The sequence below is a fragment of the Chiloscyllium plagiosum genome, unplaced genomic scaffold, assembly GCF_037043375.1.
Source record: "Chiloscyllium plagiosum isolate Xiang-an unplaced genomic scaffold, Cpla_swu_hap1 HiC_scaffold_5, whole genome shotgun sequence".
NCBI lineage: Eukaryota > Metazoa > Chordata > Chondrichthyes > Orectolobiformes > Hemiscylliidae > Chiloscyllium > Chiloscyllium plagiosum.
In genome coordinates this window covers 121821093-121841404 of record NW_028270143.1, presented here as the reverse complement: position 1 = coordinate 121841404, position 20312 = coordinate 121821093, and the positions used below count along the sequence as shown (strand labels likewise).

At 41.6% G+C, this 20312-nt stretch overlaps 1 protein-coding gene across 5 annotated transcripts in view; it reads left to right on the top strand.

Annotated features, from left to right (window-relative positions):
- Nucleotides 1-20312, top strand: part of nktr (natural killer cell triggering receptor) — a 240400-nt gene that overhangs the window by 208656 nt on the left and 11432 nt on the right. For all 5 annotated transcript variants that reach the window (XM_043690824.2, XM_087987616.1, XM_043690826.2 and 2 more), the window contains 4 exons: nt 1667-1754; nt 3219-3367; nt 4273-7275; nt 17795-17887. In XM_043690824.2, coding sequence (XP_043546759.2) covers nt 1667-1754; nt 3219-3367; nt 4273-7275; nt 17795-17887 — 3333 coding nt within the window. The remainder of the gene's footprint in view (nt 1-1666; nt 1755-3218; nt 3368-4272; nt 7276-17794; nt 17888-20312) is intronic.

Below are 20312 nucleotides of genomic sequence, written 5' to 3'. Positions count from 1 at the left end.
AGATTTAAAAGGGCCCCAAGGGGCAAATTTTTCATGCAGAGGGGTGGTGCATGTAATGAGCTGCCAGAGGAAGTGGTGGAGGCTGGTACAATTACAACATTTAAAAGGCATCCGGATAGGTATACGAATAGAAAGGGTTTTGAGGGATATAGGCCAAACACAGGCAAACAGGACGAGCAACTTGATGTTTTTCTGAGCCTGACTGCTTGAACTGCTAATAGCAGCTCCTCAGCTGTTCAGCACCACTTTAACAGGATTGGTTTCTCTCTGAATGAACCTGGCACCCTCTCTCAATTTCTCATCAAAATATTCCAAATGAAATAATTTCTTGGAAATGCTGTAGTTAGCTCTGCATAAAATGATTTTTTGTCATCTTTCAAAAAAAAACCCAGACCTTCACAAAAGTGGAAACTAAAATTCATTTTTTCCTCACTTAGCACCTAAGTTCTCAAACAATAATAATACATTATGCACCTCATTACATATGCCAATGTAATCTCTTATTTTCTTTTGTGTTTTGGTTAATATCTTTTGTCATCTGCTCTTGTACCATTGTCTAATTCATTTCTGATGGTTATGACTTCTCTCTGTCTTCATGATGATGGTGATCTTTTTTGTGCATCAACTTGTAAAGAACTCTAGGCTATCCATATTGGCCCCAAATATTCTCGAGTTTGGTGTGGAATGGCTAGCTGCAGAACAAAACTACTTTTTCACTCAGTCTGAACAATGTACCTCAAGCTTTACACCTGCGTCCACTTTATAGCAGTACTGCAATATTGATCCATTCACACACTGGACATTTTGTGGCCAATTTAATGATAGTTCATTTCCCTGTAAAGATAAAAGTTACATTTCCTGTTTTTCGAAGAGGATCAGTGCCTTCTCCAGTCTTCAGCCTACAAACCATTTGCATTCAAACCACTAAGATCCCTGTTTAGCACCACTGCCATCATCTCATACCCCTGTTAACCAACATGATCAACAGATTCACTTTTCATTTGTTGATTGTACAACATTACTGTGTAAAAATTGATTCTCTCATGTTCTTGCTAATGGTAGTCATGATTTGGAGGTGCCAGTGTTGGACTGGGGTGGGCAAAGTTAAACATCACACAACACCAGCTTAATGTCCAACAGGTTTATTTGGAAGCACTAGCTGTTGGAGTGCTGCTCCTCACCTGACGAAGGAGCGGAGCTCTGAACACTAGTGCTTCCAAAAAAACCTGTTGGACTTTAACCTGGTGTTGTGTGAGTTTTAACTTTGTTCTTGCTAAAAGTGGCGAATACTTTAGCAGCAAGTGTCTAATTAAATGAGAAAAGCCTTGGGATTCCTGGACAGCTGCTAAATAATTGCATGGTGGTTCATTATTGTTGAATACGTTGATCAAATCTGGGCAAAGAGTTCAAGTAAAGCTTCTTTCGAGAAACAAAGTGTATTCAAATATTTTTTGTGACACAAAATAGTTAAGAATGAAGAATTTCTTTCTTTTCCAGAGCTATAAACATAATCTTTGTTTGTGAACCATTTTTTGGAAGGGAAAGAAGGTACCCATGGTTAAAATTGCATTTGTGAACTCTTTATAGTTATGAATTGTGTGGATTTCCACAGTGTATTCTCTTTTGTTATTTTAGTCAAATTTCAGCTATTTTTCCTCCCTTGCAGCAAAGTTCAGGAAGCACCCTCAACCCATAATGATCAGAAACCAGTGGTGTCAAAATCGGGCCGTAAAATTAAAGGCAGAGGCACGATGGTACGTATTTACTTCTCTCTGCCTGTGACTCTTTCAATCTCTGATGGTTAACTCCTTCAAAAATTAGTGGTGCTTAGTATTTGGACTTTAGGTTCCACATCTAGGCTTGTCTTTTAATGAAAACATTTTAGAGCTTATTTTGTGCTTGTACAAAAGAAGGCCCTTGACTTTTTAATTGGCTTCAACATTGAAGTTAAAATATCAATATTTTTCCCTTCACTCAAATTGCTGATCTTTACTGTACTTCAAATTATATTTTGCTATTTTAACATACCTTGCCCATTGAGTAGGCAGACTCCTAGAGAGAAGCATGTATATTATTCTTCATCCTTTCAGAATATTTTGACTGGGACTGTTCGCTCAAAGCCTGGTTTAGTGCTGAGCCACCAATGACTTGTATTCGATAGACATATGTAGGTCTCATTAGTAGGTGGCTGACTGACTGTCCTTGTGTGGGAGGAAAGGGAAGGAGGAAACAGATTCTACTTTGACTTGACTTGCATTCAGGCTTGTATGCCTAGTAATAGTGGATTCAGAATCTCCATGACAAATTGCACCCTTATTATTCCAATAACTGAAGATGACAGTTTCAGGATACGCGTGTTCAATTTGAACTAATCATTGCAGACACCCAGTAGAGTTGACCCGTCACTGCAAGTAGGCAACAAATCAGCTAAAGCTCGGGAGATTAGTGTCCTGATAAGCTGCAATATTTTAATCAGTTAAACTTAGGTACTGTCACCTTATCTCTAAATCTTGATTCTTCCAAATGTGTATGTAATTTCTGTTGACATAGATAACTGTGACAAATCCCTGTTGGGTGAAAGGGCAGTCTCTGCATCAGGTAGTTACTTAACTAGAATGTTGATGTTCCTCTGTCAGTAATTTCTTAAATTGATGGGCGTGTTCCCCTTACCAATACCCCATTTCAAAAAAAGGAAGGCTTTCTGTGATGATCTGTGTGATGCACATTTGGATGCAACACCAGAGATCCGCCAGCACATTGCAGTGTCACCCCTTGACCTACAGGTCAAGAATTTCTTGATCTTGAGATTTTGCTGCATTTAGCTGTCGTCGGCTGGCTTGGTAACACGGCATTTGTAGGTGGGTTTGATCTGGAGATAGGGAGAATCAGTCAAAGTTCTTGCAGTGCACTGCCCTACTCTACAGAATGGAAAAGGTTGCTATTTCTTAACTGGGTTTGAATAGTAAATTTAGCATGTATGAGTTGTGATTAGTATTACCTGCAGGGTATGTGCTAGTTTGAAAGGAAGGAAATTAGGAAATGTACTCTGCTAAACCCTTCTGTGTTTGCAGTGTGGACCCATAGTGCAGAATAGGTCATGGGTACAGGAAATAAAGAGGAATGAGAAATTAAATTCTGAAGATCACAACTATCGTTTCAGATCAAAAGGTTGCAAAACAAATTTTTTTTCTGTATGTTTTTATTCCTCTCTGGGTTAGCGCTATCGAACGCCTTCAAAATCTAGATCACACTCAGAATCAGAACTGGATGAGGAAAGCAGTGAAACACCACCTCATTGGAAGGAAGAAATGCAGCGAGTTAGAACTTACCGTGCTGCCAGTTTGGAGAAATGGACTAAAGGAGACAAGTATGTGCCCTGTAGAGACTTGTAGAGGCTTTGTACATAATATAACATATTGAGTGTACTTGTGTTTCTGAGGAGCTAAACTTTGAAGCAGTATGCATCTGTCATGTTAGTATACTACAGATATTTTGTCACCTATTTGTTGCATATTTTGTGTATATCCCTTTGTAATAAAACACGTGCTTCTGATTTGTAGCTTCAGTACTCTTTTACCTTCTAGGTTCTTTGGGAAGCTGTCTAAGCAAAACACTAAGGAAATTGTGTAAAATGGGAAATGAGCAGAAAAGTGCCATCGAGACAGTGAATTAACCATGAACCTATTAGATAGTGGAGTATACTCAAAAAGCCAAATATCTGATCTTATTTCTTATGTTTCTTAAGTCATCATAGTTCAAGAGAGCTATAAGTCTGTTGTCTCATTAGAGAGAGATGACGGCTGGTGGTTTAACCGGAGGGTCACCACATCCTCAGGTTAGAGAAGAGGTTGGCAAGAAGAGTCCTTCATGATAACCTGAACCAGTGTGGGAATTGATGGTATGCCGCTGGCAATACTCTGCCTCGCAAACCAGCTGACCAGCCAACTGAGTCCTTAAACTATCAATGTTAATTTTTAATTAAGTCGCAATATGCATAATGAAATCTGTTTCTGGCCTATAGACTCAATAAATAAATCTCATAAAGGGCATTCGATTGAAAATGTGGTTTTACAGGCAAAACAATGTACAGACTAGTGGCACATTTTAAATGTCAAATCTTATTAGGTTATCATTCAGTGGTACTTGTTTGGGAATGTTACTTAGCTGAGTGGAAAAAGTTCTGTACTAAGAATTAAGTAATTAAAGTTGAAATCTTAGCTTTATAGACTACTATTGTATAATCAATTCAGCTTTATTTTCCTCAATCTGTAGGTTAAAATCAGAGTCGCGTAAGTGGAGTGACAGATCAGCTTCTCCGTGGTCACGGTCTTGGTCACATGATGGCTATTACTCAGACGATCGCAACAGGCGGAAATCTAGCCACTATAAGAGAACTAAAAAGGAGCGGAGGAAAATCAAAGCAAAGAAAAAATCGAAGAAGCAGAAGCATTCGAGAAGACATAAAGTGCACAAACATAAAACAAAGGAGACCTCTATACCTCTAGAATCTTCACGTTCATTAAGCTGTAAGACAAAGTCTTCTTTCGAACATGAAAAGAAATCTCCATCATCAGCCTCTTCGAGACATTCATCAGAGAGTGCATGGTCTGAATCTTCCACTCATCAATCATCTTCAGCCAGTACAGTTTCTCGCTCCTATTCAAGATCAAAGTCTCGGTCTCGATCCAAAGGAAGTTCCCGGTCCAGGTCTAGGACCAGGTCAAGGACCAGGTCAAGATCCAGATCTAGGTCCAGGACCAGGTCTAGGTCTAGATCTAGGTCCAGGTGTAGGTCTAGATCCAGGTCCAGATCTAGGTGTAGCTCAAGCTCTATATCATCAAGAAGTAGATCCACATCTAGATCTAGTTCAAAATCTAGACACGCCCAAAGGAGAAGTACCCAAATGCACTTCGAAAATCTCAGCCAAACAAAACTTGACACTTCAAGAGTAGCTGCCAAGGAAAATGAGAAAAATGTAACACTCACTGCCCCAGTCGAAGCTGTTCCTGCAGTTCCTTTAAGTGAGAGCCCTCCACCATCAAGGTGGAGGCCTGGCCAGAAGCCTTGGAAGCCTTCCTATGTTCGCATCCAGGAAGCCCAGGCAAAACTAAGTGAAACAACACCTACATTGAGCAGTAGAGATTCAAAATGTTCGAGGGATGATGACCTATCTCCATCTTTACGGAAACAACGCAGAAATTCGGACTCTAGACGGCATTATAACTCTGACCGCGAGAGCGATCGAAGTTCAACCTCAGACTATCGGAAGAGTTCACGGAGCAGAGGATTTAGTTCCCGGTCAAGGAGCCGGTCATATTCCAGGTCAAGGAGCCGGTCTAGTTCCAGGTCGCGGTCACCAACTAAATCCCCTTATCATGAATCCTCTTACTCCAAGTCGTCCAGTCATTCATATGAGTCCATAGAACTGTGTGTACCTAGCAGTGATGAGAAATTTGACAAAATTCAAAAGAAAAATCCTGTTTCTAATAAACGTGGTAAAGATCAGCAAGCAACCTCTACTGCCAACCATGCAAACAAAGACCGTGAAACTGGAAAGAAATATGAAAAGGAGCACAATGTATCATCTTCACACTGTTCCAGCGAGAGTGAGTCTCTTGAGTATGAGAGGGGAAAGGAAAAAGTTGAATCAAAGAAACATAATGTGTCAAGCTCTCAGGCAGAATCGCTCAAAAAAAGCCACAGTAGCAAAAAGGGAGAGGGAAAATGTGAACGCTCCAGCAAAATTTCCATCAAGGAACATGCCACTGTAAAGTATGGCTCATCCAGTGATAGGGTGCAACGACCAAAGAAGAAGTCTTCAAGAAACAAATCCTCTGAAAGGAAACCTGCCACAGGGTCTTACAACAAAGATGGGGAACCTGTAAAAAAAGTTCCCAAAAAGCCAAGATTGAAATCCGAGACGGAGTCTGAAACCGAACAGAGTAAAAGCAGCAAACTGCAATCTGGGACCACCTCAGAGGAGGGAGAGGTGGTACAGAAATATGATGGCGGTGGGACTGAAGGGAAGCTGTCAAACAGAAGAGTGAATTCAAGATCTGAGGTGTGCAACGCCAAACCTTCTGGATCGTCCAACTCCGAAGGGAGCAGCAGACAGCCGTCAGTCAGAAGGTCCTCTGTTGCCAGCAGTTCTTCAGGTTCAGCAAGGGAAAATGAAAAGAGGCGAAAGAAGAAAGTGAAGCACAAACTTAAGAGTAAGAAAAAGTCAAAATCAAAGAGTACTAAATTCAAAAAGAAAAGTGAGAAGAAAAAGGTTAAAAAGGTTCCAAAAACGAAGGAGAAATTCCACTGGCAGCCGCCTCTGGAGTTTGGGGAAGAGGAGGAAGAAGAGACAAAAACCGATGGGCCTGGCATAAATGATGTTAAATCTAAAGTAAGGAACACGCTATCCTGTGTGGGAAGGCATGATGCGGGTAACACAATAACAAATTGTGCTGCTTCGATAAAAGGCAGCCATCCAGTCAAAGAGAATGCAGAACTGCGTGAATCTCCAACAAGTGCCTCAGGATTCAAACAGGAAGTGGAATTGCCACCAAAACAGAGAAAAGGTGATTCAACAAAGGCTGAAACCTCAGCAGCAAAACCAGGAGCAGCAGAAAAAGCCAACCCTCAGAGCAAAAGTGTGAAGAGCACTACCCCAGATAAATGCACTTCTGCGTCAGCAACACGGAAAAACAGTGAGAAAGAAGCGTCTGCTTCTGAAGCTGGATGTTCCAAAGGAGCGAAGAGTGCAGGAATCAAATCAGAAAGTGACAACTCAGCAGAGAAAGCTGGACAGAATAAAAAAGAGACAAATGGCGCTGAGGTTGTCCAAGCATCTGACATCAATGGAAGTACAATGGAAAATAGCGTGAGGACAGAAAATGAGCCAACAGACAGTAACAAATGGAAACCTTTAAAAGTATTACCAAGTGTCCAATCAGCCAGCCCCTTAGTTAATCCAGAGGTTAAAGTAGAGGCTACTGAATCCGATGGCAAACCCCAAGGGCTAAAAATAGAAATTAAAAGCAAAAATAAAGTCAAACCAGGCTCTCTTTTTGATGAAGTTCGGCGGACAGCAAGGTTGAACCAAAGGCAGAGAAACCAAGAAACTTCGAGTGAAGAGGACTCGCCATCCAGAGATAGCAATAGTAGGTCTCGAAGTAGCTCACGTGGCCATTACAGATCCAGTTCAAGAGACAGAACACATTCTCGAACGAGATCACGGTCAACCAGTCGATCGAGGAGTCGATCAAGAAGTTATAGCTCTTCTTACAGGTATGTACATCTGTGCCCAAAGCTGGTCAAAGATTGTTGCTTCTTCACATGTTTCTAGAGCTTGCAGGAAACCAATTATTGCTTGTTAGTATGGAGGTTGAATGTTGCTGAAAAGAGGCACCTTATACCAAAGCTTTACATTTTGCATTCAACAGGACAAGTGCAAAAATGTCAGATTTTAAATGATCAGATCACCCTTTTACGTGAAAAAAACGGCACTCTTAGAATCCCGACAGTGTGGAAACAGGCCCTTCGGCCCCACAAGTCCACATCAACCCTCCGAAGGGTAACCCACCCAGACCCATTCTATATTTATTATCCCTTATTTATTTCTGACTATGAACCAACCTACACATCCCTGAACACTATGGGTAATTTAACATGGCCACTTCACCTAACCCGCACATCTTTGGACTGTGGGAGGAAACCGGATCTCCCAGCGGAAACCCATGCAGACACTGGGAGAATGTTTCTGGAGTATGCACATAGTCGCCTGAGGTTGGAATCGAACCGAGTCCCTGGCACTGTGAAGTAGCAGTGCTAACCACTGATCCACATGTTAATTCTGATCTCTGTCTGCACTTTCTCGGTAGGTGTAACACTTATTCTGCACTTTGTTCTACTACCATGATGTACTTTGTATGATATGATCTGTCTGTATAGCACGTAAAACAGCACTTTTCACTGTATCTTTTCACATGTGACAGTAAATCAATCAATCAATCATAAGGTGCTCATGGATTGGGAGTCGACCCTGATTACCTAGGGCACTACCATGGAGAGAGCAAAGGAGAACTATCGACTCCCAAAGCTACTGAGTAATTCAAGAAAGGCACAGAGCTTGTAACACATTCATACCACACAATCGAACAAGATGATGCACGAATTCTAGTGTTGGTGTAATGCTAAGTATGGAGCCCACACTTCCCAGCAACTACCTGAGCTATTCAAACAGCATGATCTTTAACAAAATAATATGCAGAGTGTAGACCACATCCAAACAGCCCTTGCTTGTAACAATTGAAACAAAATGTCTAAGGTTCAAAGTAATTCCATGATAAGACAACACTTGCCGAACAATCCTGTGTGCATAAATAACTACACGAGCAGCCAACTTAAAATAATCAGTCAAGCTCATAACATTGTATATTGCTTCAAGAAAATATAAGTTACACATCGGGATCTGTTCTCTGCAAACAAATGGAATGTGTTCAAGCACCTTCTGTCCTCTCTGGTGTTCTCTACCACAAAGAAACACACAGGTGTCATAACTTTTTAATCATTCGTGAGATGTGAGCATTGTTGGCAGTGTTAACATTTATCACTCATCCCAAGCTTTTTTGAGAAGATGTTGGTGGGCTGTTGTCTTGAATTGCCATAGTCCACTTGGTGTAGGCAGACACACAATGTTTCAATCCTTTTTGAAACTCCGAGTTTAATACAACTTGCTAGGCCATTTCAGAGGGAAATTAAGTGTTATTTCCATTGCTGTGAATCTGAAGCCACATGTAGACCTGCTAGGTAAGGACAGCAGATTTCCGTCACTAAAGGATATTAATGAACTATATGTTCTTACAACAGTTGGCAGTTGTTTCAGGGATATCATAAGATTGTATTTCAAGATTTTTATTCATTTCAAATTCCACCATCTGGTGGTACAATTCAAACCCATAATCCCAGAACGTTGCCTGGATCTCTGTATTGCTAAATCAGTCACTAGGCCATAGCTTCTCATGGTAAGTGGGGGGGAAGCTAAGATCTTTTGGAGAGTTGTGATAAATGTTTGTACTAATAGGAGTCTTTTGATCTTCTTGCTCCCATTTTATTAAGCCTCTTCTTAATTCTGAGAACATTTAGTGAAAAGATCTCCCAATTCTGTAAAAATAAATTGACTTCTCCACTTATTGATTAACGCTGGTAGTTCTGGTTCTGGTTTGCTGGTATCTTTGCCCGACCATACAAGTTGCTCAGTCACCGGATGTCTGCAGGAATCTGGCATTCATCCATTGGCAAACAGCGGGAGGCAATGGCCGACTGATATTATCAATGGAACTGTTAATCCACCAGACACAAGTAATGTTCTGGGGATCAGAATTCAAATCCTGCCACGGCAGATGGTAAAACTTGAATTCAATAAAAATCTGGCATGAAGAGTCTAATGATGAACATGACACCGTTGCTGATTCTCAGAAAACCCATCTGGTTCACCAATGTCCTTTAGGGGATGAAGCTGTCATCCGTACGTGGTCTGGCCTACATGTGACTCCCAAGCTCCAGCAATGTGGTCAACTCTGAACTGGTCAATTAGGGATGGTCAATAAATGATGGCTGAGCCAGTGACATCCATGTCCTGGGAGTGAATTATAAAAAAAAATTCCAATCTGCTGACTTCATTTTCTAAATCTCCCTGCCATTAAACCTTGCTAGGGGGGTTCCAAGATGGCGGCGACCCAGTAAGACTGAGTCTATAGTGCTCCTCTCAAGACTTGGGCACAGTGGGTCACCTACCCCCTACCAAGCTCACCAAATCATTTATAAATCATTTATAATAGTTTAGTAACTCAATTAGTTGTGTAATATTACATTTAAACAACTTAATCCTAAGTTAAAATGACTAAAGGGAAGGGAGCCCGCAACTCTCAGCAAGCAGGAACCCCTCCCCCACACTCTCCAGCTGCAGCAGAGGCGTCCACAGCCGCCCCGGGGGACTTACCAACAGTAACAAGCCTTGCAGAAATGCTTTCCAAGCTTGACTCGAAGATCGATGCTTTTATTGTCGAATCCAGAAACCGTTGGGAGTCACTCTCGGCCGCGCTGCAGAAGCACGACCGTGAGATTGAAGAAATTCAACGCCGAGTCGGAGGGGCGGAGCTAAAGGCCGCGACCTCCGAGACAACCGCTCAATCGGCCAAAGGTCGCCGAAAAAAATATTCGTTTGCTGGGCCTTCCCGAACGGGAAGAGGAAGGCCAGCTTACAGCATTCCTGGAGCAGTGGCTGCCACAACTTTTAAATCTGCAAGCTGGATCAGGCCAGGTAAGGGTGGAATGGGCCTACCGGGTCGCAATACGCGGGCCCGGCTCGAACCAGCGCCCACGCCCGGTCCTGTTCCGGCTGCAGAGCTACAGGGAGAGGCAGATACTCCTAGAAGCCTCTAGAAATCTCGGAAAAGACCCCCAAGCTATGATCTACAAAGGATCCAAGATCATGCTATTTCAGGACTTTTCACCTCGTCGGAAGGCATTCGACGAGGTGAAGAAGCGTTTAAGGGACTTAAATGTTCAGTACTCCTTACGCTACCCAGCGATGTTACGCTTTAACCGTGAAGGATCCGTATATAACTTTGGATCACCAGAAAAGGCTAAGGAATTCTTGGACTCTCTTAGATAAACTGTAGGACATAATGGATGTTGGTCTGCCTTTTCCCCCCCCCCCCCGCTTTGGTTTATATCCCCTCCCTTTTTTTTCTTACCTTACTGCTAAATATGATCATGGGGGGGTGGGGGAGAGGGATTTGATTTTCTCCCCCCCCCTTGGAGTTGTTTTCTGTTATTATTTTATGTATATATGAGGGATGTATGTATATGTGTGTATGTGTATGTATATATATATAAGCTGGGGGATTTGGTTAATGTTGGTGGGGGGAGGTGGTTACCTTATTCGATTTTACCTCTGTCTTTAGGAGCGGGGTTGTTTTCCCTTCGTTATTTTGTATTATCATATTTAATTATTATTTGTTGAAGTGGTAATTTTATAGTTATATGTTTATATGTGGTATTAACATTACCAAATATACCCAGGTGCTGGTATGGGTGGGGGTGGGGTGCTCACTGTTAACTCTAGCTTTGTATTATATTTGAATTCTCCTCATTTTATTGAGGAGTGCCTGGGTCAAGGATGGGGCATTGGTTGGGAGAGGATATGAGGGACTTTTGGAGAGGAAGTGACGCCCCCTGGGAACAAGGGGGAAAGTCTCCACTTAGATACGTTTTATATTTTTTTATTTAGAAAGTTTTTTACTGTATTGTTGTGGGTGTATTAAAGAGGCTTTATTTTTGTAAATTTTACATGTTCCACGCTCGGGATGTTCTGGATAGGGTTCCCCCTCCCGAGGGGTCTCGGATTGGCCCAGAGGATTATGGTTGATCAGTCGGTTAAGTGGTGCACCTGGAATGTCAAGGGGAGTAATTCGCCACTTAAAAGGAAGAAAATATTATCAAATCTTAAGAAGGAAAGAGTTGATATAGCTCTCCTACAGGAGACACACCTGTCAGATAAAGAACACTTGAAATTACGACAGGGCGGATTTGATCAGGCCTTTTTTTCTTCTTTTAGCTCAAAAAGCAGGGGAGTTGTTATTCTTGTTCGGAAGAATTTCCCTTTCAAAATCCTAAAGCAGATAAAAGACGAATCTGGACGATATATCTTGATTAAAGCCCTCATAAATGGAGAGGAATATGGGATTTTAAATTTGTACTGCCCCCCAGCATACCCCTTTAAATTTATAACGGAAGCCTTTTCAAAATTGATGGCTTTTGATGCCTGTCATATAATTATAGGGGGAGACTTTAATTGTATTATGGATCCGGAAATAGACAGGATTCCCAAGAGTACTGCAGGAGTATCTCCCAGATCTAGACAATTGATGGATCTGAACAAAGAATTAGGATTAGTAGATGTATGGAGATGTCTTCATCCACAGGGTAGAGATTTTTCTTTCTACTCTAATCCACATAAATGTCATACCAGAATTGATATGTTTTTTGCCCCCTCGATTTTTTTTAAATTCCATATCCTGTAAAATAGGTAATTTAGCAATTTCTGACCACGCTGCTGTATATATGGAAACTAAGGCGAGGAACAGTGGGACATCCCCTCGGCATTGGCGTATGGACCCCTTCTTAATGAAAGATAGTAAATTTGTAAAGTACTTCTCTCAAGAATTTAAAGCTTTTTTAGAAATTAATTCAGGTACAGCTAGAAACCCGTCAATGATGTGGGAGACCATCAAAGCTTACACGCGAGGCTTGATCATCTCCTACTCAGCGACCCAGAAGAAATTAAAGGGAGAACAACAGCGTCTGCTTGAAGCCCGCTTAAAAGCGGCTGAAACAGCATACACTGATAGACCTTCTATTATTAAATTGCAAAGGATTACAGCTCTTAGGACAGCTCTAAACACTACACTTACTCAAACGGCTAAGAGGGAAATATAACCTTTGCTTTGCAAAGAACATGAATATGGCGACAAACCGGGTAGATACTTAGCATTTCTTGCAAAGAAAAAAAAGACCCCTCAGACTATTATGTCTATCAAGGAAAGTACGGGTATTTTGACTCATGATCATAAAAAGATTAATGCGACCTTTAGAGAATTCTATTCTGAGTTAGATAAATCACAGGATTGTGAAGGTAGGACGAAGAGGATGCAGTCATTTTTTAAAAATTTGACTTTTCCAGACCTAACTCCGGAACAAGTATCGGTCCTAAATGCTCCTCTTACACCCCAAGAAATAGTTGATGCAATTAGGCACCTTCAAAATGGTAAGGCGCCGGGCCCAGATGGCTTTCAAGCTGAATTCTATAAAGAATTTACAGAAATACTGGCTGGTCCACTTATGGACATGTATAACTATGCATATAGTCAGGGCTGTCTCCCGCCTTCGCTGAAAGAGGCAAATATCTCTCTTATCCTTAAAAAAGGAAAGGACCCAGAAGATTGTACATCATACAGACCAATATCCTTGCTAAATGTAGATTTTAAAATCCTCTCTAAAACGTTAGCACTGAGACTAGAAAGGATACTGCCACATATTATAAAGGAGGATCAGACGGGGTTTATTAAGGGCCGTAGATCATCCAATAATGTTAGAAGGGCTCTGAATATGATTCAAGCTTGTCATCAGGGAAAGATACCAGGAGTAGTGGTTTCATTAGACGCGGAAAAGGCATTTGATAGGGTCGAATGGTCGTATTTGTTTTACACATTGGAGAGGTTTGGTGTTGGACAGGTGTTTACCAAATGGATCTCAACATTGTATAGTGATCCCAAAGCAGTTGTGATTACCAATGGATTAGGCTCGGATAGCTTCAGTGTGGGTAGGGGCTGCCGTCAGGGATGTCCCCTCTCGCCATTGTTATTCACGCTAATAATTGAACCACTAGCAGAAGCTATACGAGCTGATCCTAATATAGTGGCCCCAAGGATTGGTACAGGTAAACATAAAATTACCCTTTATGCAGATGATGTTCTTCTATTCCTCAGTCACCCTTTGATGTCCATACCTCGCTTAATCCAAGTTATTAATACATTTAGTGCATTCTCAGGCTATAAAATTAATTTTTCAAAATCGGAGGCTATGCCAATGGGTGGCCTTGCTGTGATACCCCGCTTAGCGGACGGTTCCCTTTTTCCCTTTCGCTGGTCCCTGGAGGGTTTCTTATATTTAGGCATTTTTATTACTCCAGTATTTGGTCAGTTGTATAAGGCTAATTTTGTGTATTTATTGGAAAGGATAAGGCAGGACCTCCAGCGATGGGGAGACCTGCCAATTTCCTGGTTGGGTAGAATAGCATTAATCAAAATGAATATCCTGCCCCGTCTCCTATATCCTATGAGAATGCTTCCGGTGATGCTGCCGAGGACGGCTTTATGTAAATTACACGGCTGGCTGAGTTCCTTTATCTGGAATTATAGGCGGCCCCTCATTAAGCTGAAGAAGCTACAGCTTCCACAGACAAGGGGTGGATTGGACTTCCCAGATTTTAGGAAATATCAATTAAGTTCCCTATTAAGTTACATAGCTGATTGGGTCTTGTCTGATCCACAATCAATCTGGTTGGACATCGAGGCTTCTCAAGTAAAATACCCACTTATTAACCTTTTATTCTCAGACAAGAGGAAAATCATTACAGATCACTGTAAAAACCCTATAATACTAAATACAATCAAGGCTTGGAATATAATGCGGCAAAATGAGGGTAATTCACATAAAACATCCCCCTATGCACCGATTGTGGGAGCATGGGGATTCCAACCGGGGTCAACAGATGCCACTTTTAAACTCTGGAGATCCAGGGGTATCTCATGTCTCGGGGATTTATTTAAAGATGGGGTCCTGATGTCTTTCGGACAGCTGCGTCAGAAATTCGGATTACCCAATGGAGACCTCTTTCGATACTTCCAAATTCGAGATTATATACAGAAGAAGACTACGTTATTAGATAGTCTTTATAAATCCGATAGAGAATGTAGTGTCCTACGACCAGTGGGGGTATCTTCCGTCAGTAATATTTATCATTTACTACATGATGAAGTATCGGGAGATATGGATAATCTGCTTAAAACATGGGATCAGGATCTGGGACTAGAAATCTCCACAGAAACATGGAATGATATCTGGGAAAATGCTAGAAGAATTACTATTTGTAACAGAACCCAGGCTATCCAGCTGAAGATACTTCATAGGGCCCATATAGCACCGGTTCGATTGGCAAAATTTAAGGCAGGAGCATCTCCAATGTGTCCTAAATGCAAAATAGAGGTGGGCACTCTTGTACATTGCTTATGGACCTGTCATAAGATCCGTAGATATTGGACTAAAGTAGCAAGTACCCTGACAGAAATTTTAGGAACGGAAATAAAAGTGGACCCCGTATCTCTCCTCTTGGACTTTTCGAACTTTCCCTCCCTGGACACGTACGGGAAGAGACTATTTTCTATTCTTTCTTTCTGTGCAAGGAAAAATATTTTGGTGAACTGGGTGGCGGAGGGCCCCCCTGGACTTTCAAATTGGCACAGACTAATTATGGAATGTATTCCCCTTGACTTCCTTACAAATATGGTGCACCGAAAGACCGAATTATTTTATAAAATATGGCAGCCCTTTTTGAATTACATAAATACAGATATTTCGGCTATCCTAACAAGGGCTTTTATTTAATTGAGATTACAAACCTGGCTGGTCCGCGGCCCCTCGGGGGAGGAATCCCGCACGAATACGGGTTTTATTATATCTGATGCTAACACATCCCGAGCATGTAAGAGACTTAAATATACACCCTGGTTAGTTGTAGGTTAGATTAGTAGATAGTTGAGTTTTGTTTGTTTTTTTTTTCTTTTCGTTTTTTTTTTGTTGTTTTTTTTTGTCAAATTTTGGCTATTGTATATTTGAGCTAATTGTATATCAATGTTTATATCTGAGAGTTTTGTTTATTTTTGTAAACTTGTAAAAATGTTAAATTTCTAATAAAAATATCTATTAAAAAAATCCTTGCTGAATACACACATGTGAATACAGTGATTCCATACCATTGGATGGTAATTAGTCATTCAGCTTCCCAAGGATGGATACTGTGCCCATAATTTGTTTGAGTACCGCACCAGAACTGTAAATTACTGAAACAAAATAAAGGGTTAGAAACACATGGCAAATTAGCCAGCCCCCGTAAGATAAAGGGTTTAACATTTTGAATGGTGACCCTCGTGTCGCCTTGTTTACATCTTGACACCTCTCACCTCCAGTTTATATTTGATAATGCTGATTGAGCTGTTATGTATTTCTAGCGTGTTCATTGACTCTTTATCTCTGTAATAAATCAAACGTTAGCCTTCCCAACTGCTCAGTGATTCTGATGAAAGTTAATTGGCCCAAAAGATGAACTCTTTTTCTAGTTCCATGGATGCTTCCAGACCTGCTGAGTGTTTCCAGCATTGGCTGTTTGATGTGTGTTATTCACCTTGACAGTTCGTTGTGGAAGTTGGTTCCGCTCTTTATTTGGTTTGACCATCTTGTATTTAACGCCATCTAATTGTAGACTCCCTGCAAATGGAAACATTTTCTTTACCTCTGTGCTGTCGAATTTTTAATTATGTTAAAGAAGTTCCTAAGCTCACTTGTTAGCATTTACTTTTAGCTCCAGCCAATTCAGCCTTTCCTGGTAAGTTGAATTCAAGTATTGTTTTCTGTTCTGAAATTATCGAGTAAACCCATTTCTTTTTGTATTGTCACCAATCTATTGTCAGAAAGTTGTCAGGGCCAATAGTTATGACCACTGTCCTCCGCTGTTACTTAATAACATCTGGAATGATTCAAATTGGCTGAAGACTAGCAATTGTGATACTGGGGACTTCAGGAGGCAGCTGAGATTAATTGTTCACTCGCGTTCAGTTTCCGCTATAAGTGTTCGTGTTTCAACCTTGTGGCAAATCTGCAGAGCTTCACACTGGTTAGTTTGTTTTGCGATTGTTCTCCCTACCTGTCACATGCTGCTTATGCTGTTTGGAACATAGAATTAGGCCATTCAGTCCTGTGAGTCTGTCTGCTATTCAATATGATCATGGCTGATCCTGCTCTCAATACCATGTTCTCACCCTCTTTCCCCCTTCCCCTTGATGCCGTTAAGGTCTCAAAATATATCAGTCTCTACCTTGAATATATTTAGTGACATCATTTCCACAGCTTTCTGTGGTAGAAAATTTCATGCAATCATTACCCTTTTGAGAGAATAAGGTTTTCTTCATCTCAGTCTTAAATGGTTTACCCACTGTTCTGAGACAGTTTCCCTGGTTCTAGGATCCCCAACTGGGGAATACATCCTCCTTGCATCTCGTCTCTCCAACCTGTTGGACATTTTATATGCTTCATTCAGATGCCCTCACATCCTTCTAAACTCTCGCAGACCCAAATTTTCCACACTGGACAGCATGCGAGTGGTCCTGTCATGTGGCTTCACCACCAGCTTGACACTATCTAGGTATGTTCGGTGCTAATCCTGACATGCCCCCCTGCACTCTACATTGAGCCAAAATTATTTCCCAACTTCATGGTTACCATTAGTATGGAGAATACGCTGGGCCCTGAAGTTACGGCTTCCTGATGACTACAGTTCTGCTACTGATGGTCTACAGTGCCTCACAGGTTGGCAGATCTGTTCATAATTGATCTCATTTAGCATGGTGGTAAGACCATTTGGCACGATGGAGTCTATCCTCAAGTTTGAAGACAGGATTTCATCTCTACATGGACTGCGTGGTGGTCACTTTATGGGAGAGACACCGGCAGTTTCACTAATAATCCAGAAACCTCAGGCAATGTCCTGGGGACAAAGATTCAAATCCCACCATTGTCGATGCTAAAGTCTTAACCTGGGACTAAATGCTGGCCTGTTGGCCGTTGCTGTTGGTCTGGAGTCACATTAAGCCAGACCAGATGAAAATAGCAAGTTTTTTGCTGTGAAGGACAATAATGAACCAGATAAATTTTCACAACAATTGACAATGGTTTCATGGTTGCCAATCGGCTAGCCCTTTTTTTTAATTGAATTCTAATTTCACAGGTTTTGCATCCCATCACAGCTGACTGTGTCTAGAGTATTAGTCTGTGTCTCTTGAATACTAGCCTGCTAACATTACCACTGTGTCATCACCTCCCTAAATATCGTGGGAAAATTATAAAACCCAAAGTGGCTGAAAATGTTTCTTATTTGAAGCCATCCATGCTGCAATGTGATTAATTTCAGGTCCCGCAGTTACAGCAGAAGTCGAAGTCGACGTAGGCACAGCAGAGGTCACTCAAGTCACAGCAGCTCTTATAGAAGCTACAGAAGCCACAGGTAACTTCATTTGAAATGGCTATTATTAATGTTGTTGAGTTTTAATTTACCCACTGTCATAAATATAGTGGTGCACTTGACAAATGAATGTGATTTGCAAGTATTATTTTAAATGCCTGTATTTTGAGTGTAAATCCTGAAAGAATCATTCTAAATCTACACGATGACCTAGTCAGACTAAAACTGGAAAGCTGTACATGATGGTCTTGGATTACAAAGGCCAGGGAGGAAATTATGTTCTGGATATGAAGAGCCAAGTTAGACCCTACCATCCAGGGCACTGCAGCTTGATGCAGATTCACCAAAACGTCACCATGGCTTAGAGAATACATAAAATTGGCTTGAATTACTTCAGGTGTCAAAGATTGTTGTGTTTTCTGATTGAAGTGTTCAGAATGTTAAAAGGATTAATTGGGACAGATTCCTCTGTTGGAGGAATCGGGAATGGAAGGGCTGTTAGAGCCAAGGCATTAAGGAGGAATGTTAGAACGTACTTTTTCCACATGCAAAGGATAGTAAAAAATCTAGAATTTCTCTCATGGAAGGTCTTGGATGCTGAAACATTTGAATTCTTCAAAACTGGAGTGTGTTGAATTTGTGTTAGGTAAGAGTATACAGAACTTGGATGGGTAAAAGGAGTTTAGGTTATTGAACAGCCCTGATCCCTGTGAATGCTTCAATTAGACTGAGGTTCAAGTGATGTAATCCAATTAGGCCTGTGACATTACTTTCAGATGCCCCTAGTCAGGAGTATAATAATACACAGCTGCAACATAGTGAAGAAGTAGGGTCCCTAATGGTCTTGTGGTTAAAGTTTACAACAGATGCCAATGTGTACCTCTATTCAAAAGGATCAGTGGCTAGAAAATGTTGTCAATAAATGAGGTTGAGGACACATCGGACTCATTTAAGAAGGAACTTGATGCTGCTCTGGGAGGATTGGTAGTGCCTAAGGGTGAGATTGGTCGGCCAAAACCTGAGATGAGGAGAAATTTCTTCACTCAGAATCGTGAATATTTATAATTCTCGACCATATCGACCTGTTGTGGCTCAGTGGTTAGCATTGCTAGGCAAAAGTGAGGACTGCAGATGGTGGAGATCAGAGTCTAGATTAGAGTGGTGCTGGAAAAGCACAGCAGGTCAGGCAGCATCTGAGGAGCAGGAAAATCGACGTTTCGAGCAAAAGCCCTTCATCGGGAATGAAGGCAGGGAGTATCTGGGGTGGAGCGATAAATGGGAGGGGGGTGGGGCTGTGGAGAAGGTCGCCAAGAGTTAAATAGGTGGATGAAGATGGGGATGAAGGTGATAGGTCAGAGAGACAAGCACCGAGGAAGCAGATGTGGCTATAGTAGCAAGTCTGTTTCAGGACATGGTTGAAGAGCTTCAGGGCAGAGAGATGACCTGGGGGTTCCAGTGAGAGAGATACTCACTGAAAACCTTGTAGAGAGCGAAGGAGAACTTCTTCAAGGTAGGCATCCTTGCAAGAGGATTCGCAGTAAGGTTAAAGTCAACTAGGCAAAAGTGAGGACTGCAGATGCCGGAGATCAGAGTCTAGATTAGAGAGGCAGCATCCGAGGAGCAGGAACAGGTTAGCATTGCTGCCCTGCAGTGCCAGGGACCCGCGTTCAGTTCACCCTCGGGCGACTTTCTGTGTGGAGTTGGCACATCCTCCCCGTGTCTGCGTGGGTTTCCTCCCACAATCCAAAGGTGTGCAGGTTAGGTGGAATTGACCATGCTAAGTTGCCCTGTGGTGTCCTTGGATGTGCCAGCTAGGTGGATTAGCCACAGGAAATGTAGGGTCAAGAGGATAAGGAAGGGGACTGGGTTTAGGTGGGATGCTATTTGGAGGGTTGGTGCTGACTCGGTGGGCCGAATGGCCTCTTTCTGCAATGTGCAGAACCTATGATTTATTCTTTGATCAATGATAGATATTTGGATATTAAAGGAATCAAGTGTGGGTAGTACAGGTAAAAATAGTTGAGTTAGAAGATCAGCCATGTTCTTATTAAATGATGGTACAGGCTTGGGGTTAATTGGTCTTCTACTATTTCTTATATTCTCAAAAGACTTCCTTCATCGAACATGAGGTAACAATTACAACGTTTAAAAGACATTTGGATAGATACATGAATAGGAAAGGTTTGGGGGAGAGGGTCTAGGAGCAGTTCAGTTTGGGATTATGTTCAGCATGGACTGGTTGGACCAAAGGGCCTGTTTCCGTGCTGTATGACTGTATGATTCTTTGTCCACAGATCAAGTGGAAGGAAGGAATAATAGATTTATAATGGCAGCGTTTCCTCTTGTAGTTTAACCTGCACTGTGAACTGTAGCGCCAGAATATCAGCAGACTGTAGTACACTGTAGGAAAATGGGACTTAATATAATTATACTTCTGTACTGCCCTGATTCTACCCTATCTCCATTC